We start from the raw sequence: 23,101 nt of genomic DNA on the forward strand, positions 1-23,101 counted from the left end.
GTACCAGAGGAGTGCTTTACCACTGAGCCACATCCCCAGCCCATTTTGTATTTTATTTAGAGACAGGATCTTGCTGAGTTGTTTAGGGCCTCGCTTGATTGCTGAGGCTGGCCTTGAACTTGTGATCCTCCTGTCTTACCCTCCCAAGTCACTGGGAAGCTTGTTCTTTTATAAACAGGGAAAGAAGAAAAAAAAAAAAAGACAAAGCATTTTTTTAAGTAATCTAGAAAGCTAGTAGAAACTAACAGAAAATGCAGGGGAAAAGTCAGAAATAGCCAAATTGCAGGTGAGGTGGAGCCACAGAATCCTGGGAGGCCTATGGAGACTGCCTCAGGTCTCTAGCAGGCACCTAACCAATCCCCTGGTTAGATAGGGATGCTGAGATACTGAAAGTAGAAGTGACTTGCTCCTGGCTACTGGAGGAGCAGGTTATGGAACACCTGGGTTCTTTTTTTGGCACGGCGGGGGTATTGAACTTGGGGACACTCAACCACTGAGCCACATCCCCAGCCCATTTTGTATTTTATTTAGAGACAGGATCTTGCTGAGTTGTTTAGGGCCTCGCTTGATTGCTGAGGCTGGCCTTGAACTTGTGATCCTCCTGTCTTACCCTCCCAAGTCACTGGGAAGCTTGTTCTTTTATAAACAGGGAAAGAAGAAAAAAAAAAAAAGACAAAGCATTTTTTTAAGTAATCTAGAAAGCTAGTAGAAACTAACAGAAAATGCAGGGGAAAAGTCAGAAATAGCCAAATTGCAGGTGAGGTGGAGCCACAGAATCCTGGGAGGCCTATGGAGACTGCCTCAGGTCTCTAGCAGGCACCTAACCAATCCCCTGGTTAGATAGGGATGCTGAGATACTGAAAGTAGAAGTGACTTGCTCCTGGCTACTGGAGGAGCAGGTTATGGAACACCTGGGTTCTTTTTTTGGCACGGCGGGGGTATTGAACTTGGGGACACTCAACCACTGAGCCACATCCCCAGCCCTATTTTGTATTTTATTAGAGACAGGGTCTCACTGAGTTGCTTAGTGTCTTTCATTGCTAAATCTGGCTTTGAACTTGTGATTCTCTTGTCTCAGCCTCCTGAGGTGCTGGGATTACAGGCGTGGGCCACTGAGCAACAGCAACACTGGCAGCACCTGGGTTCTAACTCCCTGCACTGTCCCAGCCAAGCCCAGGGCAGAGCAGGAGATCCAGATTCTGCCCTAGGAACTGAACAGCCTTAATTCTAGTTCATCCAGGGCAGCAAATAAGCCAGGCAGAGGGCTATGTAAAGGACTTATGTAAGTGACTCTGCTCAGTGTGGCTCAGCCAGCTAGGCAGGGACTGGGGGTGGGGGGGTGCTTGTTAACCCAAGGTAAGATCACAGTCCTGGTGCAGAGATGGACACTTGAGACCATGGCCTGTCTTGAGGGTAAGGGAACATCATAATCAGAGGGGCATGTGTGTGTATGCGCGTGCGCGCGCGAGAGTGTGTGTGTGTGTGTGTGTGTGTATGCATGTGTACGTACATGTGCCAGCTTTTCCCACTCAGCTGTGGAAGGAATGCTCCAGGCCTTTATTCTGCCTAGCCTGGGAGAGCCTGGGTACAGGGCAGGGTAGTACCCCAGGGCCTGAGCCTGTGAGTGGGCCTGCTTTTTTCCTAGCATGGCCTCTCAGAGCTGCCCAAAGGGATGACAGAGCCAGACAGGGTGGGTTGTGGCTGTCCGGGGAGCCTGTGGAGCAGGTCAACCCAGAGGGGAATCTGCCACTGTGGTTCCATTCCCCACTAAGGTGTGAGGAGGTGAGGGAGGGAGGGCAGCAAGGGGCAAATGGTGACCCATGGTGGGCAGGGGAAGCCTGGAGCTCAGCCCATCTGTGGGGCGGCTGGCTTAGGCAGGTGGGCAACCAGTCTGAGCTAAACTGTGAGCATGAGGGGTTCTTTCGTGGGCATTTCAGAGCCAACTCCCACTGCAGAGACCCTTAATATCAGTGAGATGCTTGTCACTGGCCAAGAAAAACGAGCATCTTATATTAGAAAAGATGATGAAAGGAGGGAAAAAGCCAAACAGAACTGGAAATGGCTTTGCTGCCTGGGGAGGAAGGACATGGGGGAGGTCCCCAGAGGACCAGGAAGGGGACTGAACACTCAAAAAGCCCCTACAGAACGGGAGTGCTTTGGAGATCCTTCCCTCTGGTGTGCTGGGAGAAGAGTGGACTTGGTCTGTCCTCTGCTGAGAGCTAAGACCTCCCCTCCCCCGGCACCAAGTCTGAATCTAGATTGCATTGAAATTGAAGCCAGGAGCCCACAGTGGATGAGGTTCCTGCAGTCAGCTGGGCGAGGTTCCCTAAGTCAGGAACCCTTTGTGCAGAGATTTGGGGACTGGCAGGAGAAGATGTGCGCCTCTTCTTCAGAGAACCTCTGCACGCAGCAGACCTCCAGTGTCGTCAGGAACTTCCTGCCAGAGCCCAGTTGCCAACCCCATTCCAGCCCCTGTCCTGGGGGTGCAGGCCTCCCGCCTTGGAGCGCGCACGGCTGAACTGGTTAGCGCATGGCTCAGTGGTGTGCAGCTCATTAGCGGAGCAGTGGCTGGCTCTTGAGGGCTAGGGCTGGCGGCTGCCTGTGGCACGTGGCTGGGGGCATCACCACCCTCCTCAGCCCCCTCCATGTCAGGGAAAGAGCAAAGATTCAAGTCTGGTCCTGCTAAACTTTGTCGGGGGCCAGGAGTCTGTCCCTCAAGCTATTGGGCCTTGCAGAGTTGGGTCTCTTTCAGGGCCCTTGCTCTTGCTGTGCCCATGGGGCCATCCTGGACCCTTGGTTGTCCCTTTTACAGATGTTCCTGCTGCCTGTGACCCCACCCACAGACTCTGAGGCTGCCACAATCTCACATTGTGCCCCTAAGTAAACAAGGCTGAGACAGAATAAAAGTGTTATTGTTGAGCCAACATATAGGAGCCCTATTTGGCTGATATTTGTTTGGGAATGAATAAACCATCCCAAGCAGAACTTACACCCTCCCAAAAAGGCCCGCTGACCTCACAATATTGCTATACCTGCCCCAGAGGAGGTCTAGGAGGTGGTGACCTATGCAGGCAGGATTCTGTAGGTCACTGTGGTCACAGAGGCCATTCTCTGAATCTTAGCTTCTCCCAGAATGGAGTGCATCTCCAAGCCCATTCACCAAGGAAACCTTCCTTGACCTCCCTCTGTCCTCTCCTTCTGTCCTTCCATACTTTTGTGACTTTGAGAAAGTCTCTTTTATGGTTACATTGAAATCACATATAAAATCATGTGTGTGCTTCATTGATGGCTTGCTCCCTGCTAAACTTCTAATTCCGAATAGGCAGGGGCTCTCTGCTTTGTTCCCGGCTGAATGGCTACCGCCAGGCACGTGTGAGGGGTCTGTGAATCTCTGACTCTGCATGAATGAATCAGGGAATGATCAGCCTGCTGATTTGCCTTAGGTGCTCCTTGAAGGAGACTCCCCCAGTTTTGGGTGTTGTACATGCCAACATCAGCAAAGAGTATGAGGGGCAGCTTGCCTGGGGTGGGCAGTGCTGGACTGGGTGCTCAGGGTGATCCCCCACAAAAGTATCTGTGCTGTGGTGCCCATCTGCCAGGCATTGGTGCCGGCTGTGTCTGTATTCCCAAATGGACCTTTACTGGGGGCCCAGTGAGGCCATTCGTGTTCGACTTTCAGTGTCAGGGTCCAACAGCATTCTAAAGTACCAAGCCACCTTGCTTATTATAGACCAGAGTGACTGCTGTCCTTGAAGATGTCTCTTTCAAGCTGAGGGTCAGCATTACACTGCTGCTTCTCAGAGGCCATGTTGCTTCTTCCCTGATCCAGGTATCCTCCAGGGGCTCTTATCCCTTCCTCTCAGGGGCATAACCCATCTCTGTGAGGCTGTTTATGGAAATCTGTGTATGATCCTTTGCTGGTAACTCTCAGGGTCCCTATTCTCCTTAGTGAAACTTTCAGGCCCTTCTCAGGCTCAGGCTTAGGGTACCTTGATTCCTGTCTTACTACCTGTGGGAGGGGGATGGAAGGGTGTGGCCTAGGGAAGGGACACATTCACACTAAGGGACAAGCAGAGCCAGCTCCAGCTCTGGAGTTGGGGCTCCACATGGGGCTCTGGGCCATGGAGCCTAGCCCAGGAGCTCCCAGCAGGCCTAGAATTCTTCCCTGGGACACATTCCCGTCAGCCCCTCCTGACCTTTGACCTGTGGCTCCATCCTCTGCAGGCAACCCTGTCAGTTCAGAGACCATTCTCCCTGTATCCTTTTCTGGAACCACTCCCTCTGTTTCCCCTAGCAGAGTCTGTCCTCAGAGTCTGGCATGGTGCCTACAAGTCTGGTCTCCTTCCCCAACTCATGGCCTAGAACCCCCAGCCGTGGCCCAGGTCAGCTTCCCCAGGGTCCCCTTCCCAGCCATGGGCAGTATAGAGGCTCACCCTGGGTATCACAATGCCCTCCCCAGGCCTGGCCCAGCTTAGCTGCTCCTCTCCTTCCCCACAGCCCTGCCCACCCGGTGCCCCCAGGAAGAAGCCTCCAGCTGGGGGAGGGGTCTAGCCGCCGCCTGCCCATGGGCAGCGTGCTCAGCCTGGCGATGTGGTAGGCGGCGGGTGGGGGGTGCTGTCTGGACACAGGCCCCTTTGTGCCCAGCCTGACTTGGCTGCTTGGTATGAGGCTCAGCTGCTCCCAGATCCTTACCCTGAGGAGTGAGGGGAGGTTTTAGAGGGGCTAGTGGGCTCTTGGCTCTACCTCCCTCCTCAGTATCCCTCCTCCAGGTGTTGGCAGCAGTTCCTCAGGTGACCCGGTGCACCTGGACCCAGGTGCTGAGGGCCAGAGAAGGAAGCTCTGCTTGGCACCCGCTGGCAGCCAAGCCACTCCTCCCTTCTCCCCTCCTCTGCCAGGCTTGCCTGTGGCTCCTGCCAGCAGAGGGGAAACCCCAGAAGTGGGGACTTGGAGGGTCCATAGTGTCCCCACTGGGGGAGGCTCAGAGGGTCAGGCACAGAGCACAAATGGCTTGCTGATGGTAGCTTCTCTCCTGTCCCCACAGAATGGTGCTGTGCCCAGCGAGGCCACCAAGAGGGACCCGAACCTCACACGGGGAAACTGGGGCAACCAGATCGAGTTTGTACTGACGAGCGTGGGCTATGCCGTGGGCCTGGGCAATGTCTGGCGCTTCCCATACCTCTGCTATCGCAACGGGGGAGGTACCCAGCGGGCACAGGGCAAGGACCACCCACTTGGATAGAGCCCACCCATCAGGGCCTGGGCCACCCTTGTCCTGGCACAGACCCTACTGTAGACAGAGGCTAGCCTCCAGCCCTGGTCTTCTTCGCCCCCATCCCTAGCTTAGGCACCCTTTGCCTAAGGCGCAGACCACCCTCAGACCCTGGAAGTCTGCTGTTTGGGCCTGGCCCTACTGGCCTGCTCCCTAGAGATGAGAAGTGGAGAAAAGTACCCCTATTTCCCAGGGTTCCCTGTCTTTTTCCTCTGTGTTTTAACAGCCCTCCCAAATGATCCAGAGACATTTGAGGATCAAAGTGGCTTATGTTTGTGAAATCAATTGGTTAAACCATCAAATCCCATCCAAACATGGCGGCTCTGGAGCTGGATTCTGCTCAGAGCAGATTTCCTGGGAGGCTTTGTCAAGTTCAAAGACAGACTTGGGGTAGGGTGCCAGACCTGGGCTCCTGCTTAATTCCTGGCACACTAGTACTCCATTCTTACCCAATCACAAAGGTTTTGCTGTTGGGTTCCGTGGAGGAAGCTCAGGGTGGGATCCTTGGAGCCCACCCTGAGCCAGACCTCTCCCTGCCTGCCAGGCGCCTTCATGTTCCCCTACTTCATCATGCTGATATTCTGCGGGATTCCTCTCTTCTTCATGGAGCTCTCCTTTGGCCAGTTTGCAAGCCAGGGCTGCCTGGGGGTATGGAGGATCAGCCCTATGTTCAAAGGTGAGCCTGGGTGGGGCACTCAATCATGCATGCAGGGGCGTGTGCATGCGCACACTCACAGAGGCCTCTGATGGCCAGGCCAACTCACCCATCTGTACAAACACTGCCAACCCCCATGGAGCCTTGGTGCTGACCTGAAGCCCGACATCAATGGCCAAGGCCATGGATGCATGCTGGGATCCATATTTACTTGCCTTCCACTCTCCTCTCCTGCCATGTGTATACACAAAACTCCTTCCCTCCCTGACTTGCCCCTACAAAGGCCTTGACCTGTCCCTCCTGTGACCCTCCATCAAAGCCTGCCCCATGAGCCCTTAGAAATTGTTAACCTCACCTCCTTCCACTAGACATGTGAGGCTCCTCCCCGATCAGTGCTGACCAGTGCCCCTTCCCCGCCAGGCGTGGGCTATGGCATGATGGTGGTATCCACGTATATTGGCATCTACTACAATGTGATCATCTGCATCGCCTTCTACTACTTCTTCTCCTCCATGACACACGTGCTGCCCTGGGCCTACTGCAATAACCCTTGGAACACGCCTGACTGTGCTGGTGTGCTGGACACCTCCAACCTCACCAATGGCTCCCGGCCTGCTGCCCTGCCCAGCAACCTATCCCACCCACTCAACCACACCCTGCAGAGGACCAGCCCCAGTGAGGAGTACTGGAGGTGAGGGCACCATTTGATCTGGGACAGGGGAGCCTGGTGGCAACTCTCGCCCTCCCTTTCCCCATCAGGCAACCATGTGCAGACTAGGTTGGATGCTGGCATGTTCAGACTTCCCACAGGTACAGAGGGAGGCAGAGGAGGGTGAAGAATCATTGGAAAAGAGCACAGAAGACAGGACATTGATTTGGGGAATCCTTAAAGAGTAGCAGTGAGAGGGGGCTCCAGAAATCCAGCAAGCAATCAGAGAATTGGGGCAAAGGGGGATGACAGGCTGGTGAGAACAGCATGAGCAAAGGCCCTGGGTCTCAGATAAGCAGAGACTGGTCCTAAGGCTGAGGGAGCCTACTCTAATGAGACTAACAGGTGTGGGGGACTCATGGGCCTTGAGGTGGCCTTCATAGAGAACTAATGAGAACTGGGTTTAGACTTAATGCTGCAGAACAAGCCTTGGAAGTTTGCTAAGCCAGGTGCTAGGATGAAGACAGCCTGACACACTCTGTTCAGAGGTAACAAGAGACTGGAGTCTCAGAGCCACGAGACGGGAAGCTGCTGCTGGAGGTGTTCTGGAGGGCACAGCAGGACATTCTGGAGGGAATTCCTCATGTCCTGTTGGGGAGCCTCTGGGCAGAGGGCTTTGGGAGCAAATAAGCAGACCTCATTCATTCATTCCACAGACCTCTTCTCTACCCAGAATCACTGCCCTAAGGATTTCACAATCCAATGGGAAGACAGATTTCTGATCATTTAGGGGCAGGTGCCTTGGTACAGGTATGCATAGGGATGTGGAGAATCACCAAGGGGGTAGTGGTTCATTCAAAGGGACAAGGGAGAAGGGCACAGTGGTGTAACTCCTGTAATCCCCGCAATTCAGGAGGCTGAGGCAGGAAGATCCTAAGTTTTGAGTTCAGCCTTGGCAATTTAGCAGAACTTCTTTCAGAATAAAAAAGGGGCTGGGGATGTAGCTCAGGGGAAGAGTGCCCCTGAGTTCAATCCCCAGTATCATTAAAACAAAAAGTGGGGGGTGGGGCAAGAGGAGGTAGTTAGAGCTGCACAGAAAATGAAGGGAGCGAGGAAGAAGGATCAGGAGAGACAAGCAGATGAGCAGAGGACAGGAGAAGGTGAACAGGATTTGGGGCTGGGGGCAGGTGGGTTGGTGAGTAATGAGGCCAGTAGGCAACTATATAGTACAAGGCTTGATGCCAGATTAAAGGCTTGAAGCTTCCTCTGTTTTGTGATGGAGAGCCACAGGTGAGATGTAGGAGGCCAAGGGATGCTTGAATTCATTAGCAGGTCCTGAGGGCTCAGTTCCCAAAGGAGCAGCTTCCCTGTGGCAGGTTCTGTGCTGGGGAGAGACCCCTCACAGGCAGATAAGACATGGTCACTCCCCCAGGACTCACTCTGCAGAGAGCAGAGCTACTGCCTCTCACTGAGGGGCAGGAGGACTCAGTCTCTGGATGGTCATTTTGGAGAGGAGACAGGCAGGGAATGAGACACACAGACACTGCCTTCCTGAGCTCAAGCCCAACTCTGCAAATAATTGCCCAATTAGGTGTTTTACTAGATTTGAGGCATGGGGTGGACTGGGCAGCATGATCTAGACTGAGGATGGTGAGCCTTCCTGGAAGCTCCCAGAAGCACAAAGCCACACACACCCTGCTGCCCCCCTACCAGATGCTTCGGTGGTGCCCCTCTCAGGAGCTGTTTACCAGGGACTCCCAGCCTGGCAGAAGGAGCCACCCTGGGAAAAGCTCTGGAGATTTTTATCAATTAAACCAGAGGGGAATAGTTCTCAGAGAAATCTGGCTGGGGTACCTCTGGATGGCCAGCTCCCCAACTGGCACAGTGCCAGTCCTGCTTAGGGAGCATTATATCGGGCTCAACTGTTTCCTGGAGAAGTGGCTCCCTGCTGCCCCCTTCTGGAGACCCTTGGAAGTGACCTTTAAGAGAGTTGCACAGGCTGGCTTCACTCAGCAAGGAGGGAGAACAGGCAACTCCTTTTTTTTTTTTTTTTTCTTTCTTTCTGGTACCAAGGATTGAATACAGGGGCGCTTAACCACTGAGCTACACATTCCCAGCCCTTTTTACATGTTTTATTACTTTTTATTTTGAGACAGGGTCCTGGTAAGTTGCTTAGGGCCTCCTTAAGTTGCTGAAGCTGACTTTGAACTTGTGATCCTCCTGCCTCAGCCTCCAGAGCCGCTGGGATTACAAGTGTGCCCCACTCCATTTCTTGAGCACCTACGATGTGCTGACATATTATCTCAGTAGGTATTATTATCCCTATTTTCACATAGAGAGGCAGACGTTCAAAGGTTAAGGATCTGAGCAGCAGTGGCTGTGTCTGGGTCTGCATGTCCAGGGCCTGTCTGACTCCACTGTTGCCTGGTCCTAGGCCAGCAAAGCCATGTGAGTGTTCTCAGTCCACACTCTCAAATACCCCTTTGAAAAGCAGCATGATGTCATTTGAACCCTACAACCATCCCATTAGGTAGCTCAGGCAGGTATTATTTTAAAGTTACCTCATTATGCTAAACAAACTGGAGCACACCTGTAATTCTAGTGACTCAAGAGGCTTAGGCAAGAGGATTGCAAGTTCGAGGCCAGCCTTGACAACTTAGCAACAGTCTCAAAATAAAAAACAAAATAAAATAAAAGGGTGGGTAATGTACCAATTTTTAAAAGTGGGAGAAAAAAGGGTGGGGTATAGTTCAATGGTAGAGTTCAATCCTCTGTACCAAAAATAACAACAAAAATAAAGTTACCATTTGATGAAGGAGAAAAGCAGTCCAAAAGAAAGATGAAGAGATGCCTCTAAAGCTAGAGAACCCAAAGGGTAGATTTCTACTCCATATCTGCCTCTTACTCATCCTTCTGACTCCCAGCTCTCCCTGTGTCACCACCGCACCACAATCTCATTTTACAGTCCTTTGTGCCAGTCTGAGTCCTAGTCTAACCTAAACCAGTCCTTGAACTCATGACCAGGCTATCCCAGCTCCTCAGCCTCTGTGGCACCCAGCACCTGCTGCCCATTGGATTTCGATCCCACCCCTACCCGCTAGTGTCTCACGGCAGCTCTGGAGTCGCACTAATGTCAAATCCTGCCTCTGCCACTTACCCCCTGTGTGGCCTTGGGAGGTCACCAAATCTTTCTGTTTTAGTTGTTCATCCCCTAAGTTGGGGTGGCTGCAAGACCTCCTCCATTGTTACAAAGGTAGAATGAGATGAGGCAGCACAAGTCGCCAAGAACAGCAACAGGTGCTCAATAAGCAGTTGTAGGACATGCAAAGGCCTGGAGTTGGTGGTCCCATCTCAAGGCATTTACCATCCGGTTGAGGAAATAAGATAGATGTGGAATACACATACCTTTATATGGACTATCTATATGAACCTATATACATGGAAAATTGTTTTTAAAAATAAGACAGAATAATTTCAGAGAGGTCATGTATCAAGAGCCAACTTGTAAATATGTTGTGTTCCAAAAGTTCTTAGGTTAATTCTTTGATCTTAAAAAGCACATGGTCCAAAATAAAACAGAAAACTAAATATGGTACCATCTAAAATAAGGCCAGAATTTCATTCTTGGTTCCCACTCTAGCCTTCTAAACTCTTTAATCCCTAGTACTGTATTCTTGCAATAAAAATAACATAAAATACTACCAGTTTAGCATATATAATTAGACAGAGTTTTAAAAGTCTTTTAAATAAGAAATGGCTTCTTTACTTGGATGCGGGTGCTTGAGAAAAAGTGACTTTTTAAAATTAAAAAAGATTTTTTTTGGTGCCAGGGATTGAACCCAGGGGCACTTAACCACTTAGCCACATTCCCAGCCCTTTTTATTTTGTATTTTGAGACAGGGTCTTCCTTAGTTACCTAGGGCCTTGTTAAGTTGTTGAGGCTGGGCGGAAACTTGCAATCCTCCTGCCTTAGCCTCCTGAGCTGCTGGAATTACTGGCGTGTGCCATTGTGCCTGGCTGAAAAGTGACTCTTATCAGTAGCAGTGGAAGGACCCTGGGCTTTCTGAAGGGCCAGTCTTCCCTGTTGGAGCACCTAGCACCCAGGCAGGCAGTGCCTGGGCAGCTGGAGCCCCCAACAGCTGCCTTTAGCTGAGTGACCTTGTTTATTTACCTTAATGAGCCAACCAGTATTTTTTTCTATTGTGTATCACAAAGGAAAAAAGACAGGTGTCATGAGGTTTGAGTACTAACTGGGGGAGGGAGGAAAATAGCTTAGGATGCTAAAGGCCCGCCCATGTGAGTGGAGCTGTGCTGAGAGCCCCTACTGTAAAACAGGAAGAAGGGAGGGGCTAGGGAGATAGCTTGGTTGGTAAAGTGCTTTCCTCGAATGCACAAGGCCTCGGGTTCAATCCTCAGCATCACAAATAAATAAAATAGCTGGCCATGGTAGGACACACCTGTAATCCCAGCAGCTTGGGAGGCTGAGGCAGGAGGATTGTAAGTTCAGAGCCAGCCTCAACAAAAGGGAAATGCTAAACAACTCAGTGAGACCCTGTCTCTAAATAAAATACAAAAAAAAAAAAATAGGGCTGGGGGAGTGAGTTCTATCCCCAGTACCAAAAGAGAAGAAGGAAGCCTGTGTTCAATCTATATTTATCTGCAAATTATTCTCAGGCTGACATTATTACCTGCATTGTACACGTGAGAATAGTGAGGCTCAAGAGCTTCTTTCCTACTCCTTACCTCTAAACTGGAAAATTCCAACAACCAAACTAGTCTCCCTCCAGTTTCCCTCCTTTCACCTCCCAAGCCATTTAACACAATGTCCATTCATTGAGCGTCTCGCTGTGAACAGCACTGAACGAACTGAACAAAGACTCCTCTCCTCAGACAATGAGCAAACACAATAGTATATGGTATGATAGACAACTGTGCGTAGAGGAGGGGCAAGGGAGGGGCCAGGGGTGCTGGGCAGGGCGGGGCTTTGAGAAGAGGACACCTGAGTAAAGACCTGAAGGAAATGAAGAGGGAGGGAGTGTAGGACCCAGTGAAAATGAAAATATGGGGCATCTTGTTCAAGTTTATTAAGAGCCTCAAGATGGCAATGGTGGAGCATTAAACCAAGCACAAGGTCCTTCTAAGTGCAGGGCCCTATGTGACTGCAGGGCCTAAGGGCTGTATGTCTTTCCAGTAACATATCCACATGTGCATGTGACTATCTGAGGAAAGAGCACTCCAGACAGAGGCGATGGAATGTGCAAAGGTCCTGAGGTATTGTCATGTTTAAGAAACAAGGAAGCCAGTGCAGCTAGAGCAGTGAGCAGGGGGGAGGGTAGGAGGAGAGATCAGAGAGATGGCAGGGTGGGGGACAATGGATCCTGTAGGGTCTATAACCACTGTAAGGGCTTTGTTTTTTCCTGTGAGATAGGAACTACTGCAAGGCCAAGGACAGGCCATCAGAATACTCTTACTGAAACCCTTCAAAGGCCTTCCATGGTCTTCAGAACAAAATTCAAACCTCTCAGCCTCAACTTTATGACCTGTTACCATCTAGTCCTTTCCTATTCTTCACCCTTCTCTCTTAATGGTCCCCTCTCTGTTCCAGCCTTACTGAGCTTCCTGACGTGCCCAGGCTGGGCCACACTAATTCCTGATCCTCTGTCCTGACTGATGCTGTTCCCTCAGCCTGGCATGTCCTTCCAGTCCTCTCTCCCCACCTCCTCCCCTCTCTTCACACCACAGGTCCAGCCTCACCTCCCCTGTCTTCTCCCATGGGATGGGGATGTCCCTCTGGGATTGCAGCACTTTGTCCCACCTCTGCCTCACCCTTCCTGCTCAGAGCTGTGTGGCTGCCTTTTCTCCACCTTCTTTCCTGAGGGCTGGGAGCATGGCTTCTGCAGGTCTGGAGGCCCAGCACAGGGCCTGGCACCTAAATATCTGTTTGAAAGAGTCCATTTGGTGCGGCCCAGGGGGCAGAGGAGGCCCCTGAGAGGAGTTTGGGTGCCACTTTACCCTGCACCCTGCTGCCTCCCTCAGCTCACCAGTAGTGGCGCTGACTAGTGTGGGTGGCATGCTCACGAAGGCCTCCGGGAGAAGGTGACTTCTGAGAGGAGACAGGGCATTCCTAAAGGGAGAAATGCATAAGCAAGGGCAGGGTGGGTCCAAGCAGGGACAAAGAGACAGACCCCCATGCCCCAGGCTTCCAGGTGGCCTCCAGAGCCCTTGAGGGTCCTAGGAGAGGCTGCAGGGAAGCGCATGAGTCTCAGGGCCCAGGAGCTACAGCAGAGAGAAAGTGCGGGGCTGGCTGGAGCTGGGCCCCTGAAATGCTCCCATCTCCCACCAAGCTGGCTGCTAGGACCTCGTGACCCAAAAGGGAGTGGCCAGCAGGGCCCTGGGACCTTGACATTTGTTGCTGGGCAGCAGAGCTGGCCCTCAATGACAGTTTCCCCTCCCCAGGCTCTATGTACTGAAGCTGTCAGACGACATCGGGAACTTTGGGGAGGTGCGGCTGCCCCTCCTCGGCTGCCTTGGTGTCTCCTGGGTGGTCGTCTTTCTCTGCCTCATCCGAGGGGTCAAGTCTTCAGGGAAAGCAAGTACCCCTCCCCAGGCAGGGTCTGTTCCCACCCTGAAAGACCCTGCCTCCCCTGCCTGGGTTATGGGGGGATGTCGAGGATGGGTAAGGGCCATAGGAGGGGAAGAGGGACCAGAGGGTCAGTGGTGCCTCAGGGACAACGTGGTGGTACCAGGGAGGAAAAGAGCCCAGAGGAGTCCATGGAGTCCATCTTGTCCCCAGGTGGTGTACTTCACGGCCACTTTCCCCTATGTGGTGCTGACCATCCTGTTTGTGCGTGGAGTGACCCTGGAAGGAGCCTTCACGGGTATCATGTACTACCTGACCCCACAGTGGGACAAGATCCTGGAGGCCAAGGTGGGATGTGGAGGGGGACCCTGATGGGGAGGGAGGGGCCGGGCTGGGACCTTGCTGACATGGTGCCTCGCTGGCCTCCCTGCAGGTATGGGGGGATGCTGCCTCCCAGATCTTCTACTCACTGGGCTGTGCGTGGGGCGGGCTCATCACCATGGCTTCCTACAACAAATTCCACAACAACTGTTACCGGTGAGAAGCTGGGGCCAGCCCTGAGGCTGCCTGCTGTGCCTTGCCCTCTCCACAGCCCAACCTGGTGCCCCAGACCAACACACTCCAGTGCTGCCTCCTGCCCACCAGGGCCCTCCCCTTCCTCTCATGTTCTTGAAGTCTTGAGAGTATGGGGTCTGGGTGACTCTTTGGCCAGAGAAGGAGGAGAGATGGGATAATGATGTCTCGGAGCTCTGTGAGGATACAAGTCTCAGATTTACCTAAAAAGCCCCGGAGTGAACCAGAAAAGAAGTTGGGGGGCATGTTTGTTTCTAGAACATTCCCTGTCTCCATGACTTCTCTTGGCCCAAATCAGGGAAAGGGAAGTAAGCTGGCTGTCCTGAATGGTCTCTGTTCTCCTTCCCCTTAGGGACAGTATCATCATCAGCATCACCAACTGTGCCACCAGCGTCTATGCTGGCTTCGTCATTTTCTCCATTCTTGGCTTCATGGCCAATCACCTGGGTGTGGATGTGTCCCGTGTGGCAGATCATGGCCCTGGCCTGGCCTTTGTGGCTTACCCTGAGGCCCTCACACTGCTGCCCATTTCCCCACTGTGGTCCCTGCTCTTCTTCTTCATGCTCATCTTGCTGGGGCTGGGCACTCAGGTACGAAGTGTGGGACCGGGCTGGTGACCTGGGGAGAGAAGAGAGGGCAGAGGTCAGGCCCCTACTCTGATGATTGTGCCCTACAGTTCTGCCTCCTAGAGACACTGGTCACAGCCATTGTGGACGAGGTGGGGAATGAGTGGATCCTACAGAAAAAGACCTATGTGACCTTGGGTGTGGCTGTGGCTGGCTTCCTACTGGGCATCCCCCTCACCAGCCAGGTAAGGACCAAGTGGGAGAAAGGCTGGGCTGCAGTTGCAGGTGCATGGGGAGCCTGGGCCATGGACACCCTGCTCAGCTGCTTGCTGGCCCACAGGCGGGAATCTACTGGCTGCTGCTGATGGACAACTACGCGGCCAGCTTTTCCTTGGTCATCATCTCCTGCATCATGTGTGTGTCCATCATGTACATCTATGGTAAGTGCCCGTGTTTCCATGGACTTGCGTGTCCCTGCCTGTAGCCAGCCCACTGTCCTGTTGGGCCTGCTGACCGCCCTCTCTCCAGGGCACCGGAACTACTTCCAGGACATCCAGATGATGCTGGGGTTCCCACCACCCCTCTTCTTCCAGATCTGCTGGCGCTTTGTCTCTCCAGCTATCATCTTTGTAAGTTCCTCGGTGCCCTCCCTCTTCCTGCCGCTCATCAGCCAAGTGTCCTCTTGGAAGTCAGTGGAGGGAGAACAGGAGTCTGTTCACTAGGCCAGAGCTCCAACCCATGACCCTGGCCTCCAGGTGTCTGAGGGAGGTTGAACAGTCAGATAAGTGTGTGCATACTTAGAGCCCCAAGCGCTGACCTCGGGCCCAGGAAGGGAATACAGAGACCTGTACTTGACTATACTTGACTGACAGCATTGCCCAAGCTTGAAGGGGGATGGTGGCTGGCAGCAACCCCAGTAAATCAGCCCCGCTTCCTGGTATTCCTGCTTGGCTTCTCCTGAGGGGTCTCATGAGCCATTGGTATTAGTGTCATCCCTGTCTACCTCAATACTGTTACCCCCAGCCTCTCACAGAGGAGGTGCCCAAGGAGGTTGGTTATGTGGCATGAACAAAGTGGAAGTATTCTAGAAGTAGCCCCAGGACCTTTCCATGCAGGCATAAGAGATATCAGCTTTGCATGGGGAGGGGGCAGATTCCTAATCCTTCCTGGTAGGGAAGTAGGCTGGCTTAGGAAGGGAAGTCCCTGTTGCCAGACTCCCAACAGAAAGTTGAATTGGTGGGAGAAATCCCCCCAGGGCAAGGACTCAAGCCCTTTCTGTACACTCTTTACATATTAGTTTATGAACACAACTCTCCAGGGTATCATTATCCACATTTTACAGATGAGGAAATTAAGACATACGGATGTTAAGTAATGTCCATAGTCACATAAGTAGTAAGGCTGGGCAGAGCCATGATGTGGAACAGGTAGCCCAATCTGGAGCATGCTATGGGCTAAAAACCATCTCCTTGTGCTTGAGGTGGAAAGTGGGCAGGAGGGGGGTGGGGCAGCGAATAGTATACACAAAGAAGCAGCAAGGCTACCTCTGAGTGACAGAGGTGTCACCTAGTGAGTGGTCAGGGCACTGTGTGGAGTGACATCTTGCCATGCTCTATTCCTCAGGACCATAGGGAGCTCAACACCAGACTTCCACGTTTCTAAAAAATAGGCCCCTGGAGGGCTGAAGCCTCTACCACATGGGGTATGGGATGTTTCTCAGCTTGGCACAGGCACCCGTTCTGGCCACCAGCCCAGTTTTGAAACTGGAGGAGCGGAAGTCTTCTGCTTTCAGGAGCGGGAGGCCAGTGAGGGCCAGTGCCACTGCCTAGGGCCCACCTGAAGGGAGCTCAGCCTCCCAACACTCAGAAAGGGCTGCCACCCTGGGGGTAGATCTGGGGCACCTGCCAAGGGAAAGAGACAAACACAAGAAGGGCCTCCCAGGCAGCCTCAGCCTAGGTCTGGTGTCTTCTCAAGACTGAAGCAGAATGGGCAGTACCTTCTCTGTGCCTAGGAAGCCTGGCTGGCGTCACCTTAAGATGAGGATTCCAGGCTCCATGAACATGTTTCTGGGAAGTCATGTTCTCTTTGGTGCTTGGCTTCTATTTCTGGAAAACTCTTTCTGACAAACTCAACCTGTCAGCTAATGAAGAGATTTGTCCACAGGTAGATCAGGCTCTAGCTGCATTCAGGAGGCTTGTTACACGCTCTCATTATGTACATCCCAGAAGAGGTCCCCAGTTTGGATGTGGATCTTACCTTCTAGAATTTGGTCACAAGGAAGGTCAGAGGAGCTTGAGCTACAGGAAGCAGCTGAAGGTTCTGGGGAAAGACGCTGAGCTCTGCTGGCAAGTCAAGGCACCCCAACCCTCCAGGCCCTCTGGTGGAACCAGGGGCCACTAGCTAAATCACTGGTTTCACTCCCCATCTCACTCATCCCTCTCCAAAGAGGCTCCCTGGTATACCCACAGCCTGATGCTCACCATTTCTACCCTTTGAGCCCTCCTCAAGCTAAATGTCACTAACTCCACAGCCATAGCCAGGCAGGGCTTTGTCCTACTTTCCCCAGCTCCCTCTATTTCTCAGCATTAATCAGTTCAAATCCACAAGACTGCACCAGGCACTGTGCACTGCAGACTCAGAGCTCATGCACGGCCAGGTGCTCCCAGGTGCATGGGAAACAGGAAACATAACTGAGCAAGGCAGATGGGAAATGCCACTGAGGGGCTCTTCAAAAGGAGACAAATCTGGAACAGCTTCCTGAAGGAGGTAGTCCTGACACAGGGTTTGACAAAGGAAGATGTAGAGGATGATTCTCCAGAACAAATGGAGTAAGGGTAGAAGTGCTGGGTATAACTGAAACATTGAGGTAAAGTAACATGGCCAGAAAGATGAACTGAGGTCACGTTGCAAGGTGAAGGCCTAAAGGCCAGGGATTTGGCTTTGCCTAAAAGAGACCTTTTTGGAATTCTTGACTTCCAAAGGAAGCTGCAGCTTGATTGTTCTCCAGCTAGTTCAGGACTATGGCAAAGACAGACCTTTCCCATTCCATGGTGCCTACCTGTCCACCATATCCTATGCCCCTGGGCCTGCCAGCTTCTTCCACTGCCCAGGTGTTAACAGTTGCCTCTTTCCAGCTTGGGAGTAGGTAGAGGAAGGGATGCTGCTAGGAGGGAGGGTCTGGGGTCTGGAAGGATCTCTGAGCTGGCCTCACACCCACTCCCATCCACATCCTGCAGTTTATTCTCATCTTCACGGTGATCCAGTACCAGCCAATCACCTATAACCACTACCAGTACCCAGGCTGGGCTGTGGCCATTGGCTTCCTCATGGCCCTGTCCTCTGTCATCTGCATCCCACTGTACGCCCTGTTCCAGCTCTGCCGTACAGATGGGGACACCCTTCTCCAGGTGAGGAGTAGGGACTGGGCAACTTGGAGAAATGGGAGGAAGTGGGTGGATGAGGCTTAAGGGCTCCCTTCTGACACCCTGCCTGCTGCACCCCCTGCCTACTTCTTGTGCAGCGTTTGAAAAATGCCACAAAGCCAAGCAGAGACTGGGGCCCTGCCCTTCTGGAGCACCGGACTGGGCGCTATGCCCCCACCATAGCCCCCTCTCCTGAAGATGGGTTTGAGGTCCAGCCGCTGCACCCAGACAAGGCCCAGATCCCCACTGTGGGTAGTAACAGCTCTAGCCGCCTCCAGGACTCCCGAATATGAGCACAGCTGCAGGGGAGTGGCCCCACCCTACCCCGTGCACCCACCACAGACTGGGGAGGCAGTGGACAGGTGTCACCACCTGCCCCATCATGCCCTGGCCAGGATGGCTGCTGTCCACTTGGCCACCACTGCTAGTGCAGTCATTTGTGCTTGTGTCCCCAGTGTTTACATGTCCTTCGGATGCCAAGGGGGTAGAGAAGCTATGGGGGGACTGCAGGGGGGGCCCAAAGCACTTTGGAGGGATCTTGGGCCAGGTCCCCAGAGGCCTACCAGCCTTTATAATGGCCTGTGATACCCTCACACTCTGCCCTGAGCTGAGGTTCTGGGCTGGCCCCCCGACCTGTCCTCCCTGGGCCTCCAGCCTTGTGACCAGTGTTCCTGCCCTCAGAACAGACCCCAGCCTCTGCCCAGGCAAATCTGGATCTTCCTACCTGGCAGGTTAAAGGGCTGGGGAGCTGCACAGTGTTACTTGTCAGACTGTACCACCCAGCCCTGTTTATCTGTGTAATTATTTTTGTAAAGATTGTATCTGTGGTTGCTACCCCTGCCCCCAGCCTCGGGTCCAATCTGTCTTCCAGGCCTGCTTGCACCTCACTCAGCTGCTCCAGGGTCTGTGCCCCTCATTCCAGCCCTGGATATGGGGCCCACCCAGCAGAGGCTGTGACCCAGCAGCCTGCCCAAAGCACTTGTTTCAGGAGGGCAGGGGTGGAGGCTGCTCAGCAGGTGTGAGCTCAGAGCCCTCGGGAAGGAAACCCTGCACGACAGCCCTTTGCCCTCCCTCCACCAGGCTAAAAGCCCAGTCTTCCCAGACGTGTTGCCCTCATTCATGTGCCAAATGGCCCCAGCCCACATGTTCCATCCTCCTCTGGAGCCAAAGCTCCTCTCAAGGCCTGCAGTGTCCATTTGTCCGTCCTCTGTGCCCTCTGTGCAGTGACAGCCCCAGTCAAGCCGTGTCTAATCCTTTGTAGCAATAATGGTGCACTGCCTGCCCCTGCCCATTGTGCACCACTAGGATTTTAAAGTCCATAGATTTTAATGAAATTTCTATTCCTGTCTCTGAACTGCTGCTGTGCTTTGTCTGGGTCCCCTGGGGGACAAGAGTCAGAACTGGGATGGGACCTCTGTTGGCCAAGCCTTTGTGGAGGCCTGGGAGGAGAAAGGCCAAAGGATTTGACAGCTAGGACAGATGTCTGGCAACTTACCCTGGATACCAGGGACCTGGCAAGGGAGTGGGAAAAGGGCTAGACAGACAAACAGCCTTAGGGTCTTGGCAAGAACTCATCCAAGATGAGACCTGAAGCTGGCAGGGCCATGGCAACTGAGGTGGCATTGTAGAAGGGGCAAGTTCTGACAGAAGCAGAAGTCTGCTTTGTGGTTGGCCCTTCAGCTTGGGGCCTGGGGTGCTGCAGTGGACATTGGTGTGGAAGCTGGTCCTTCCCTGGGGCCGCACCGAAGCTGCCGTCCCCAGCGGCAGCTGGAGGCCCAGCCTTGAGACTGGGGGCAGCGCTCCAAAGGAGGTACAGGTAGGTGGCCTTGAAGAGGCCCAGTCCAAACTCCATCAGCTCCATGGAGGGGAGGAAAGGATCTAAGGTCCTGAATGGATGAATCCAATGGCTGCTGCCTGGACAGAAAGGAGTAACTGTATGGGGGCCATGGTCTGACCCTTCAGCCCACCCTGACTGCCATCTCCATTTTGGTATACCTGTATTTGGCAAAGATGCAGGAAGTTCCCAGAGAGGCCTGAAGCTCCTTTTCCATGGCCTTTTTCTGCTCCTTTAGCTCTGTGGAAGGACACTGCTGAGACAGTGCCCAGCTCCTCTACTGTGTGCCTAGTATGGAGCACGGGCAGGAGGCTGGGTGTTCTGGGGCCAGCTCAGGGTCCTCACCTGCCAGGGTGGGCTCCAGGGTTGCTTCAGAGGGCTGGTGAGCCTGCATATGCTCTGCTTCCAGGCAGCACTGCAGGGAGAGGTTAGTCAGTGGCACATCCTGAAGGCAGAGACCAAGATCCCCAGAGTAGGGCCTGGGAATGAAGCCATGCAGCTTTCAGACCAACCACCACAAGAGCAGCCCTTGGAGGGAACATCAGCCCTTCCAAAAGTCAAGTGAGATGGTGGTTGGGCCTATATTCAGACTTAGGTAAGGGAAAGAGGTGAAAGACCTGGGAAATCCAGCAGATTAATCTAAAACTGCTGACTTTGGACAGGAGCTCAACCAGAATCCTGGGCTTCTAGGATTTCACACACACAGGTGTGCACACATGAAGAATGGATATAGAACTCACACAGTCTTGATATGCACATATGTACACACACACACACACACACACACACATATGCATGGGTCACAGACCCCCAGGTGAAAAATATGTCTCTGCTCAGCAGAGAAGCTCTAAGGAAAGGTCCAGGGCTATGCTCACCTGCAAGGTGGAAATCTCCCTCTCCAAGGTGCGACACTCCTCCTCCAGGAGGCCCCTGGGACATAGGCAACATGGCAGCCACAAGCAGTGCCACAGGACCAAGTAAGTTGAGCCCACCACACAGTTCCCACTTTCAGCCTCACCAGGAACCCCCTCTAGCCCTGCCTTTCTCAATTTGCATTGTCCTCTGCTACCTGGGTGCTGCCTAGCATAGACTTCTGGCCCAGGTCAGTCTCTCTCTGGGCAGGATATATCTTCTTGTCCACCTCATAACATTCACCCTTGTAGGCCCCATCCCCTCTTCTATGCTATTTCTCTGAGCTTATAACTTCTCCTGCCTCCATCCTTCCCCACATCACAGCCCTTCCTCTGCTTACCTTCTTGCAGCTCCCCCCATGTCAGAATAAAAATCTTAAGGCCTTGGTCCTTCCTGGAAGGAGGCTCACTAGCTCTTCAATAGCTGGCTCTATCTACCTCTCAGCCTTACACACATGGATCTCCCTTCTCTCTCAGTCCCAGCATCTTAAGATCCATCCCCATCTCCTTTCCTGTGCCTCACATACCCACTCAGGTGCCCCCTAGGCCTCACCTCAGGTATCCAGCAACTTGGTCAATGTTGGACATATTCAGCTGATCCTTGATGAAACTGAGGTCCCTGTGACTGCTGCTGGCAGATGAAGTCTACGTCACTCTCCCATGTTGCTCACCCCAGGCCTTAGGGACACAAATGTAGCTTCTCCTAGGTAACTGTGTGTCTTTTCTTACAAAGGCAACATAATATAGCATAATATAACAGGAGTTCTGGAGCCTAGGCTTGCAAATGGGCTGCCACCCTTCACTGAATGTGACCTTGGGCAAATTGCTTATCCTTTCTGAAATTCAGCTTTCTCATCTGCAAAGTAGGAACATCACTCACCTTACAGGGTTGTGTGAAGATTAGAAGCTGCTATATCCACTTCTTATGAAAATGCCTGTTTATCTTACTCAGTCCCCTGTTGTAAATACTGTTCGCTGCCCTGTCCTCTCAGCTCTCCCTGCCTCTGTAGCCCAGCCCTCACTCCTGTTCTCTAGGCTTGAGAAAGAACTGCCCACTGAACCCCGCCTCCTGGCCTCTCTCTTCCTGCAAATTCTCTCCATCTGACTGGAGAACTGCTCCTTACTCCAAGACCCAGATTAAACCTGTTGCTCTCTCCAGAAAACCTTGCTGCCTCCAGGTTGGGCAGGTATCTCCTTGAGGCTTCTACAGCCCTCAGGTGTTGATCCCTATCACTGCTGTAAAAGGGCTCCGACCCAAACTGGGAGCTCTTGCATGGAACCAGGTGAAATCCACCAGTTGGCTGGGGCCCTACTCAAGCAAGAACAGGTCTCTCCTCCCCTACCACTTTACCTGTGTTCACCAGCTCTCATCTGGGATATCTCCTGTTCTGGCAAGTCACACCTGGGCTCCTCCAAGGCAAAGCGAATAACCCTGGGGCTATATGCGGCCCAAGCCTGGGCCGGGTCCCTACAAGGTGCAAGGAAGGAAGCTGAGGGGTTCATTTCAGGAAACCACAGGAAAGGCCACTCTGGCTCCTTATCAGGGGTAGGACTAGCCTATTTGTTGCCTGCAGAGGCCCAGGCCTGAGATTCCCACCTGCCCTCGCAGATGGCCTTGTCTTGGAGCCTTTGGAGAAGCTGCTGGAGTTCCTGGCGCATGAGGTCCCTCAGGAGTGGCGGAGGTGCCAGAAGGGAGCAAGGGTCAGAGATGGGGTGAGAGCCTGAGGCTCGGGAAGATCGAGCCTCTTGCAGCAGTACCTCTAGCATCGCCACCTGCAAGGAGAGCTGGGGCACCTTGCTACTGGGCATTGAGGGGACCCGAGTGTCGGGTAGGGCGGAGTCAAACAGGAAAGGGCAAGGCGGATAGCGACACCTGACAAGATCTAGGGAGTCAGCGGGCAGGGCCAGAGACCCGGAAGGGATGGCAAATCACGAGTGGTCTGGGACGTGGCCCACCTTCCCACTCCCCACCTCCGCTCGCAGCTCCAGGCTCAGATCTACCACCGCCTCCCCCAGAATCCTCTTCACTTCAGGCCGCTCCGGGAGTGGAACATGCTCCTCCACCAGCTCCCACAGCGACAGGGAACCCCGGGGCATGGCGCCCGCGCCGCTGTCCCCAGCTCGGGCCTTTGGGATAACAGGTCAGAGCGCTGGATTTACTCGGAGACCGCCGGTCGCCCGGGACAGGGCCCCGCCCACCCTGGCTTCCCAGGCCCCGCCTTGCTCTGCCATCCTCACGCCTGGAATTACCCAGTCCGCCACACCGGTCTCTGGCGCCGTTTCTTAAGCCGCGCTTCTGGCAGACCCTCTGGGGCCACGGTTCCGGGCCACCGCCCGGGGGAGCCAGGCAGCGGGAAGCAAGGTCCCCAACCCCGCCTCTTCCGCACGGTAGTCACCCGGGAAACCGCGCGCAAACCCGGCCCCTAGAGGCCCCGCCCAGCCCCTGCCCTCCCGCTTCCCGCACCCGTGAGCTGTTGGTCCGCGAGATAGCGGGCGTGGCGCTTGGGGGAGAAAGCTCCCCAGAACCCGCCCCCAAGTTCCAAGGGCTTGTCCGGCACCTTCCCGCCTCTAGGCGGTTGAAACAACTGGGAAATCTGGTCCCACTGAGTATGTTACTCAGGGGCAGTGGGGCAGAGACAAGG

At 53.5% G+C, this 23,101-nt stretch overlaps 2 protein-coding genes across 15 annotated transcripts in view; one reads left to right on the forward strand and one right to left on the reverse strand.

Moving 5' to 3' along the window:
- Slc6a9 (solute carrier family 6 member 9) overlaps positions 1 to 19,068 on the forward strand; it is a 32,545-nt gene extending 13,477 nt beyond the window's left edge. For 4 of the 9 annotated variants that reach the window (XM_048815528.1, XM_048815529.1, XM_048815530.1 and 1 more), the window contains 12 exons: positions 5,042 to 5,198; positions 5,814 to 5,945; positions 6,345 to 6,615; positions 13,030 to 13,162; positions 13,367 to 13,501; positions 13,587 to 13,690; positions 14,079 to 14,316; positions 14,403 to 14,537; positions 14,633 to 14,732; positions 14,821 to 14,921; positions 17,529 to 17,699; positions 17,813 to 19,068. In XM_048815528.1, the coding sequence (XP_048671485.1) occupies positions 5,042 to 5,198; positions 5,814 to 5,945; positions 6,345 to 6,615; positions 13,030 to 13,162; positions 13,367 to 13,501; positions 13,587 to 13,690; positions 14,079 to 14,316; positions 14,403 to 14,537; positions 14,633 to 14,732; positions 14,821 to 14,921; positions 17,529 to 17,699; positions 17,813 to 18,007 (1,872 nt within the window). In that variant the 3' untranslated portion in view covers positions 18,008 to 19,068. Of the gene's footprint in view, positions 1 to 4,297; positions 4,383 to 5,041; positions 5,199 to 5,813; positions 5,946 to 6,344; positions 6,616 to 13,029; positions 13,163 to 13,366; positions 13,502 to 13,586; positions 13,691 to 14,078; positions 14,317 to 14,402; positions 14,538 to 14,632; positions 14,733 to 14,820; positions 14,922 to 17,528; positions 17,700 to 17,812 lie in introns of all 9 variants that reach the window. The other 5 variants (XM_048815533.1, XM_048815532.1, XM_048815534.1 and 2 more) reach the window with 3 other exon arrangements.
- Positions 18,706 to 22,851, reverse strand: Ccdc24 (coiled-coil domain containing 24). Of its 6 annotated transcripts, none has more exons than XM_048815539.1 (9): positions 22,710 to 22,851; positions 22,431 to 22,586; positions 22,057 to 22,232; positions 21,811 to 21,927; positions 21,013 to 21,090; positions 20,424 to 20,478; positions 19,894 to 19,963; positions 19,710 to 19,788; positions 18,706 to 19,624 (listed from the first exon to the last, which is right to left on the reverse strand). In XM_048815539.1, exons 2-9 carry the CDS (start codon positions 22,554 to 22,556, stop codon positions 19,267 to 19,269), a joined length of 1,059 nt encoding a protein of 352 aa, XP_048671496.1. In that variant the 5' UTR covers positions 22,557 to 22,586; positions 22,710 to 22,851; the 3' UTR covers positions 18,706 to 19,266. The 6 variants fall into 6 exon arrangements, with proteins under 6 accessions (XP_048671496.1, XP_048671492.1, XP_015340601.1 ...); XM_048815535.1 differs by having other exon boundaries at positions 22,416 to 22,586; XM_015485115.2 differs by having other exon boundaries at positions 19,259 to 19,628; positions 21,013 to 21,087.
- Positions 22,852 to 23,101: the final 250 nt, after the last annotated feature.

This window comes from Marmota marmota, unplaced genomic scaffold, assembly GCF_001458135.2.
Source record: "Marmota marmota marmota unplaced genomic scaffold, marMar, whole genome shotgun sequence".
Taxonomy (NCBI): domain Eukaryota; kingdom Metazoa; phylum Chordata; class Mammalia; order Rodentia; family Sciuridae; genus Marmota; species Marmota marmota.

Bases quoted from the DNA above. Each gene is read 5' to 3' on its own strand.
- Ccdc24 (XM_048815535.1), bottom strand. From the start codon at position 22,556: ATGCCCCGGGGTTCCCTGTCGCTGTGGGAGCTGGTGGAGGAGCATGTT. The intron at 22,233-22,415 runs GTGGGCCACGTC...CTCTCCTTGCAG, and splicing joins CGGAGGTGGGGAGTGGGAAG to GTGGCGATGCTAGAGGTACT. The intron at 20,479-21,012 runs GTGAGGCCTAGG...CCTATGTCCCAG, and splicing joins CAAGTTGCTGGATACCTGAG to GGGCCTCCTGGAGGAGGAGT.